Source organism: Quercus lobata, chromosome 8 (genome assembly GCF_001633185.2).
Source record: "Quercus lobata isolate SW786 chromosome 8, ValleyOak3.0 Primary Assembly, whole genome shotgun sequence".
Lineage (NCBI taxonomy): Eukaryota > Viridiplantae > Streptophyta > Magnoliopsida > Fagales > Fagaceae > Quercus > Quercus lobata.
This window is the reverse complement of record NC_044911.1, coordinates 44,046,631-44,054,869: the sequence shown is the minus strand read 5'-3', so window position 1 is coordinate 44,054,869 and position 8,239 is coordinate 44,046,631. Positions and strand designations below refer to the sequence as shown.

At 31.8% G+C, this 8,239-nt stretch overlaps 1 protein-coding gene across 1 annotated transcript; it reads right to left on the bottom strand.

Moving 5' to 3' along the window:
* Positions 1-276: 276 nt before the first annotated feature.
* LOC115956927 lies at positions 277-5,239 on the bottom strand. Its single transcript, XM_031075188.1, has 7 exons — positions 4,961-5,239; positions 4,510-4,703; positions 4,216-4,417; positions 4,035-4,164; positions 1,633-2,077; positions 719-828; positions 277-527 (listed from the first exon to the last, which is right to left on the bottom strand). The coding sequence occupies exons 1-7, from the start codon at positions 5,237-5,239 to the stop codon at positions 277-279; spliced, it is 1,611 nt and encodes a 536-aa protein (XP_030931048.1).
* Between the last annotated feature and the right edge of the window lie 3,000 nt (positions 5,240-8,239).

Here is an 8,239-nt window from a genome sequence, read left to right as displayed (position 1 = left end):
AATCAAGAAATTCCTCCTCCAACACCTCCACCTCATCCCTTGATTGGTGATGAGAAATTGGAACTATGGCTTGAAGCCAATTTTGTGCACATACAAGGTTTTGAACCATAAGAGGAGAGAGAGAACTTTGAAATTGATCAACAATGTGGCCTCCAGTGTTAAATGTTGAATCAAATGCAATAGTAGAAACTGGTACAGCCAACACATCTTTAGCCACTTTCGACAATAGTTGGTATCTACTACAATCGTCCTTTCACCACCCCAATATCTCAAAATTCATATCATTTCTACCATCACAATTTCAACCAAATACTTTTCAACCTCATTACTACAACCTACAAATTGCTTAGCTTCCAAGAAACGCTCATATTGAGAGTGAATCATCACATATGGATCACTAGCATCACATTCCATTTGTGTTCTCTCACTCCCACTTGGTTCTTGCACATTTGGGGAATGAATAGAACAGTAAAAATTATACAACTTCATCAAAAGATCTTTCACCTTATCAACCATCACTTTCCCCACTGAATTCCCATAAATTTCACAAAAAAGAAAACTTCAAAAACCTCAATTTTTTCAGGAATTGAGAACCATAGTCACATACAAAATAGGTTAATTTTATCACTTTCTCCCCAATACTTCTCAAATTTAGTTTGCATGTTTGTGGTTGTGTTTTTCAAGAGGGTGTTTTGTTATTTAACTAAATGAGAAATACTCTCCTGAATAACAAATATTTCATCGAAGAAGGCATTTGAAGTAATATACAAAGAGTTAGAGAACTTCTTTGTTGCATTGTAAAAAAGCCTCAAGAAAGTCACAAATGCCCTACAATTTTGGAAATCACTCATACAAAAAGATCCCAAACCACCACTATCTTCCTTGATCCTAAAGTACGACGAATAACTATCATCTTCAAAGTCCATTCTAAGGAACACTTTATCAAAATTTTTAGCAATTTCTAACATAAGATAAGTTGAGTTCCACCTAGTAGGTACATCTAGACAAAGAAGACTCTTGGACTCTATACCTAACCTCTCCATAAAACCCCTAAAAGTTTGATTTCTATTGGGTGAGGACTTCACGTATCTCACAGCTTCATGCACCTTAGCAACAGATGCATCAATTTCTTTCAAACTCTCCCCCACAATAAGATTTAGGATATGGGCACAACACCTCATGTGCATGAACTCATTTTCTAAAATTGTTCCATTCCAATCTTTTGTTACTCTTTGCAAAAATGTAATTGTGGTTACATTGGAGATAGCATTATCCACTGTCAAAGTGACCCCACTCACGCAAAGACATCTTAATCTTTCTACCTATAGTCTCTCTCTTGTGGTCTTCAACTTGACAAAAACTTAAAAAAAATTTCGTCACTGAAAGTACATTTTGTTGTAGTCTTCCAAGCATCATCAATAAAGTGACATGTGAGACACATAATTCAAATTTTGAATAGAAGTCCATGTGTCCGTAGTAAGACACACCCTACAAGCCTTCAAGGATTTCCTTAGTTTCTCTCTCTCACTATTATAAATTCCAATCACATCTCTAGCCATAGTTTGACGAGATGGAATATCCTTTAGACGGAGCTTAGGTTGTAAGGTAGTTACATATTTTTAAAACCCATACCCCTCAACACACCTAAAAGGCAACTCATCAATTATAATCATTTCAGTAAGTGTCTTTCTAGAAGTCTCAATAGTAAAGGTTGTTGACACAAGTTGGAACCCTTCGTCTCCATCATTTTTGGGTTCAAAAGCTAAGGTTTTCTGCCCTTCAACTATATCTTCTCTATTAGGGTTCTTGGGACAAATTGTTACATGAGCTAACAAATTACTAGTACCACAACTCTTACTATTAGCATGATATGATTTTTGAAAACAATTACATATAGCCTTAGTGACACCCTCATCTACCTTTACTTTTTCAAAATGATTCCAAACTAAAGACTTTTTCCTACCATTATCAGTACCAGTCTTACTCACTTTACTAGGTGGAACTGGGGGCAACTCAGCATCAGTAGTTTCAGCTTGGGTAGCAGCATCAATAATGCCCTTAGATATTGGACTAGAGTCTGTGGGTGAAATTGGGTCTCCAGAAATGCCTAATATTTTTCCCTATCTTTATATGATGGGCTTCTGTTTAGGACACATTTCACATGTTTGATGTGATTTCAAAACACAAAGATTTATTTGAATATTTGAATATTATTTAAATTGTTAATAGCACACAATTTAAATTATTTTTTATTTCAATTCATTGTAATGAAGTTCCATCCAAATTTAGAAGTATGCACAATCTTAAAAAAAAAAAATTCAAATGAGAGTTTTTTACCCCCTTTTTTTCAATAATTACAAATTTACAATGTGAGATGGGGAAATTTAACCATGGAATTCCTAATTGCAAATATCAGGAGGTTTCGGTTGAATTACAAGACACTTGACTTTTCCTCTTTTGTTTTGGGTAAAAAGGGTTAGGGATTTTAAGGTTTCTCAATAGAGTTTAACAATATAATCAATAAAAATTAATCTGCTTAATTAATTTGTTAGGTCCATAGTTTGTAGTTTCAAACTCTGAACAAATAGTTGGGTCTTATGTGTTTTTAGAGTATATTTTGAAGTCCAAGATTCATGCACAGAACAACTTGATAGATCAAAATTGCTTATTGGAGTCTTAACACCTAGTCGATTGATTGAGATTGGCTCAATAGCTTCTTGATAGCTATTCGATAGTTCGAAAATTGCATATCCTGAATCCAAATTAGGCCTAACAAGTTGTCCAATCTCTAGTATTCTGTGCCCTACTTGCTAGAATATATAAGGACTACTACAAGACGACTTTTGTATGCATAGGGTTCTTGAACAGAATCTCTATTACCATCATGTTTTGAAGATTTGAAAACTAGTGATTAAGTTGAAGATGTTGACTACATCATAGAGTTGCAGCTGTGAGAATATCTTTAAGATGGTTCTTGAAGTTACAAATAGAGTGTTCGTGGGAGCAAAATCCGCTATAGAGTATTCTAGGGATTTGAAGTTGTGTGGTCATGTTAGTAAGTAGTACTAGAGGTAGCTATATAATTAGGGTTGATTATGTTATATAAACTTCAATTCTATTTAGTGGATCAGTTTCCATGAGGATTGGTGGTAAACTGTCGAACAATTTTTCAAAATTAATGTTTTCACTTCATCAACTTGTGTTATTTGCCTTTTCTTTTTGTTTATTTTTTATTGAGGAAATTTCTTTTTGTTTATCTAATTAGCGATATTGGTTCGTAATGTGATTAACCATAAACTAAATGTCCAATCAAAAAAAAAAAAACCCAAAAACTAAATGTGCAAGCATAATTGGTTACTTAATTGAATCCGGATTCAAAATGCTTAATTGTTTTACAACTTGGGTCTAAACTCCCATCATATTTAAAATTCAAATTTATGTCAGATACAAATGACATGATAAAATCATCAAGATGAGTCAACCTGCTTCGACACAAATAATGAATCATTTATTTCAAATTAATTGCTAGTTGACAATTGCATGACTTGTTTCAATCTATTTTGATGAAAACTCATCTAAATCACTAATTCATTAAAATTGTGTTGTATCTATTGGTTGTGTCAAATATTATCACCCCTTATCTAAAGATTGCTAGTGCCAAATTCCTTTGTTTAGACGTTCTTAAGACGAAAACTATATTGAAACTTGAAGATATTTCTTACGCTAGCCTCTTGATATGATTCTCCTGAGAGAGAGAGAAGAGAGAGGAGAGAAACTTTTCTATAATGAGGAGGTTTGGGGAGTGCGAAATATGTAAGGATAAGATATTTATTTATTTATTTATTGGCTGTTAGGAAAAGAAAAGATGCCCATCAAAAGAAAAGAAAATTTGATTTTATTTGATTCTTAGACAATTTTTGCACAAAGAATAAAGAATTTTCATAAGCTATAAGACTAACGCTGAGTCACCAAAAAAAAAAAAAAAAATCGTATGAGGGTGCTTTAGTCCCTTTAGCGGAGCTTTGATCTCTTACATTCGGGTGGAAGACCTTGAGGAAAGCGTTTCAAGTCAGTGCAGTAGTTGTAAATCATATATTTCTTTTGCACCCAACGAATCCTTCTTCGACCTGTTGCATCAAGTGCTTGATCCTGCCATGTATTAGTCTGCAAAGAATTTGAATTGTAGACACAAGATGATGACCCAGATGACCAAACACAAGCATTGGCCTCAAAATTTCGGTAAGAGGCTATGAATGGTGCTTTGGTCCAGTCAGTCTTCACAAGCCCCCCTCTCGTTGCCCAATCATCGGCATTCCAGAGGCTTGAGTAAATCCTCATGGGTTGGCTGTTGGGGAATGGAACACCAAGTGATTTCAAGTTGTTGAACACTCTTATAGGAATGTTATCTACCAAAAACCTGATAAGCAAGAAGAATTTGCAATTGTATTATTCTTAACTGAAGTATAATAAACTTTTGAGAAATTTCAATGTACTTTATAGTGTCCATACATGATAACTTGAGAATTCCAGATGAAAGAGTAGGTGTGGAAGGCCTTTGTGGGATCAAACCAGAGATAGAATTGCTGTTCTCTGTTCCCTTCCCCCTGTGTGAAGACATTAGTATGTACTATATATGGATCTCCAGACAGGTTGCCTAAGAACTCAAAGTCAATTTCATCATGGTTTGGTCCTTGAGATGATAACTGCACAAGTTTGTAAATTAGCTATAAGGGTAATGTTTAACAAATCTTACTATATAAATCTTACAAATTTATGTGTAACCAATTATAAAAAGGGAACTCATATACTTATTTATTATGTTGTTTAAGTGGAACTAATCACATACTTGTTACATCAATTTGTAATCATTTATAGTAGCTTTAGTATTTTTCAAAGTTTAATTAATCATGGAGGATAACAAAATTTTAGAAGTAGATGTCAAGAAGGGATTGAGACTTACATAATAGGTGGTAACAGTGCCAGCTGAGTTGCCACTTACAAGCTTGATTTGCATGTCAATCCTTCCAAATAGGTATTCATTCTTGGATCGGAAAGCAGAACCGGAAGTATTGTCAAGAGAAAGACTGAGAAATTGGCCTGCATTGACTATCTTTGCGTGATCATTGCCCCATGTAATATCAAAATCTTGGTAAAAATTTCCTGCTGAGGCAGCCACCAGAGCACTGAGACTGAATAAAGCAAGCGAAAGCATTACTACTTTAAGAGAAGAGGAAGACATTTTTGTTACTTCTGTTTAGAGCTCTAGAGAGGATTAGATTTTGAGAAGGATATAGAGATATGAGATTGTTTGAATATAAAGTGTAAGGTGACAGGCTTTATATAGGTGCACTGGGACTATAGCAACCATGGAATAGAGCTGGCAAACCCCGGGTTGTGAAATTGAAAAGTAGAGTTGGCATAAACATAATGCATGGTTCAAAACCTGGGACAGATTACAAATTAAGCTGAGAGGAAGCAGCATAGGAAACTGGATAAAGGGTTTATATGAAGGTAGAGAGAAGAGATTGAGTTGTGAAGCATTTGTATTGGTATTTTTTAGAGTTATGATCAGCGTATGAGTAATTGACTAATAGAAATGTCAGTTGTAAGCTGTTGACAAAAGGAAAATGAGAATACAAACTACACTGCATAGAGCTGGCAAACTGGAGGCTTTCTAATTCTGCATAGTAAATTCATATAGTATGTTGCCTTCCCCATCTGGACCTGCACGGGTCACCGCACTGATTTGAGTCATTTGACCCAGCCACCCTGGGTGATTATATTCAATGTTTGGAATTAAATTCTGAACTCTTTGGTGTTTCCCTTAAGGATGCCTCCGTAGAATATTAAATTCAATTACGACACAATGGCATAACGTAGCTGCATGATATTGTTTTTTGTTTTTGTTTTAAGCCAGCTGCAAGATATTGTTTATCATTATCTAATAACCCCCAAACAAATAGAAAAGGAAAAGAAAAGAAAATAAGTATAGTATGGATTAAGAATCATAATGGAGTAGCAAAGTCCAATTGATAGTGATACAGAAGGTTTTGTTATTTGTCATATAGAAAAAATTTGGAGCTAGCTTAGCTTTGTTTACTACATGGCAATTAAATAGATCATTCATATGTAATTTTAGTCATGCAATTTTTTTTAATGAGTTAAGTAACTCATTTTAATAATATGCATGAATAGTCTTATAAAATATACTACTTACCCTAAAAAAGAAATATATATACTACTTAGCCTGTAGTTCGAATTATTTTCCTCTAGATCCCAAGGCTCTTGGCTTAAAGTCCCCAAACAATGTTAAAGTTATCTCATGTATTATTAATTAGTCCCCAAACAAGGTTAGTCTTCTCATGTATGTGATTATTCTTCTCATGTATATGTTCTAGCATGTGATTAGTCTTCTCATCTATATCTATATATTACTAAAAGTTGAAAATTAAAGTATCTTTTAACCATTATTTTTATTATTAATTTTCCAAAACTCCCTCCCTTTTATGTTTTCATCTTCCCATTACTTTCTACCTTAATATCATTTTTTCTCTACCTTTTTATCTTTCTTTATTTTGACTCTTCTTATTCTCAACATCTTACTATAAATTTGACATTTTCTTTTTCATTATATGCATAGTTTTCTCACACAAAAAAAGTTACTCCTCTCTCTCTCTCTCTCTCTCTCAATTTGTTTTTCAATTTTTGTTTGATTTTTTATTTTTATTTTTATTGCATCAATTCTTTAGGTTGATGAATTTTTTTGTTAATTAGAATTCTACTTTGGGTTGATGCAATTTAATTTTGTGTTTTAAGTTGTTATCTTTTATATTCTCTTTGTTTAAATATTATCCTACCGCATTATACATATAGTATATAATAATATAATGTTATTATATTATATAAAATGACTTGGATAATTTGATATTTATTGCTATATATATATTTTTTTACTCTTTTTTCCTCTCATCTTATTTTATTCAACATTTAAACCCAATCACATCCTCCATGCTATAAAATTATGTAGCACAAATCAAGAAAATGGCTAGACACAAACTTGCCTTCCTTTACCATACATTAGGGGAATCAAAATATTTGTGTGATAAACGATCATATAATTTATAATTTAGATAGCACCCTTTGAATGTGTCTAGGCCATAGATTGAGCAATTTGTAGACTTAAAAGGCTATTGAGAATGAACTTTTTGAATCAAGTCTAAAAAAAATATGAACTTCTATATATCATTTAGAAAAAAACTTTTATCATAGATACATTAATATATTTTTTGCCACAAATTTAAATCACGCAAACTTAATAATTTTATATTATGTGTTAGCATCATCTTTGCTTCTTCTTCTTCTTCTTCTCAAAAATCTTATGTATCATCTTTAAAGGATGCCAACAATATTGATCTTATGGGAAAAGTTACATAAATATTGAGAAAAGAAAATTTTATATTACAATCTACTAAAAATGTTTTTTAAATATTTAAACTTTTCTATTTTTCATATCACTGGCGTGTTTTACAACTACCACATATGTTAACTTAAGTCTTAATATTCTTAAGTTGTTTCATCAAAAATTAAAAAATAAAATAAAACAAAGGTTGTCACAAAAGAGGAGTTCATGTACAGTTTTTTGCAAAATGAAATATTTGTTTTGTAAGGCCACCAAACTTGATAATTTGCACTTTCTCAAAAAAAAAAACTTGATAATTTGCAAATGATGGAACCACTCACAATAATATTGGCAAAGTTATATAGAATCATGTATACTTTTAGTTTTCAAAAAACACACATCTACAAGCGGTTAAATGTTCATCTTGGGTAGTTTTAACTTTTCATATAATTTTATCTTTACATATTCATCTATTTTAATTTAGACTTTTTTTAAAAAAAAACTTTAATTTAGATATTTATAAGTAAACAATGAAATAATGATTCATGAATTTAAAAAAAAAAATATCTATACATATTTATCTTGTGCAGTTGTAACTTTACATATAATTTTACATTTATATATTCATTTACTTTAATTTAGATGTTTATAACTTAATAATGAAATCTATAAACAAGGTAATTAAAACAGTCATATTTCTACAATTCAAAAAGTCACAATTTCTTTTTTCTAAAAAAGGCCTTTTACATTTCCTTGGAATTATTTTTAATTTTTTTTTTATAAAACCTTTGACATGCCAATAACCTAACCACTTCATACATTAAAAAAAAAATTTAAGGC

Excerpts from the sequence above, each read along its gene's own strand:
- LOC115956927 (XM_031075188.1), bottom strand. The coding sequence starts at position 5,239 with ATGTCTTCCTCTTCTCTTAAAGTAGTAATGCTTTCGCTTGCTTTATTC. Across the intron at positions 4,704-4,960 it reads GCACTGTTACCACCTATTAT|TTATCATCTCAAGGACCAAA; the intron begins GTAAGTCTCAAT and ends AAACTTGTGCAG. Across the intron at positions 528-718 it reads AATATTTGTTATTCAGGAGA|TGGGGAAAGTGATGGTTGAT; the intron begins GTATTTCTCATT and ends ATGGGAATTCAG.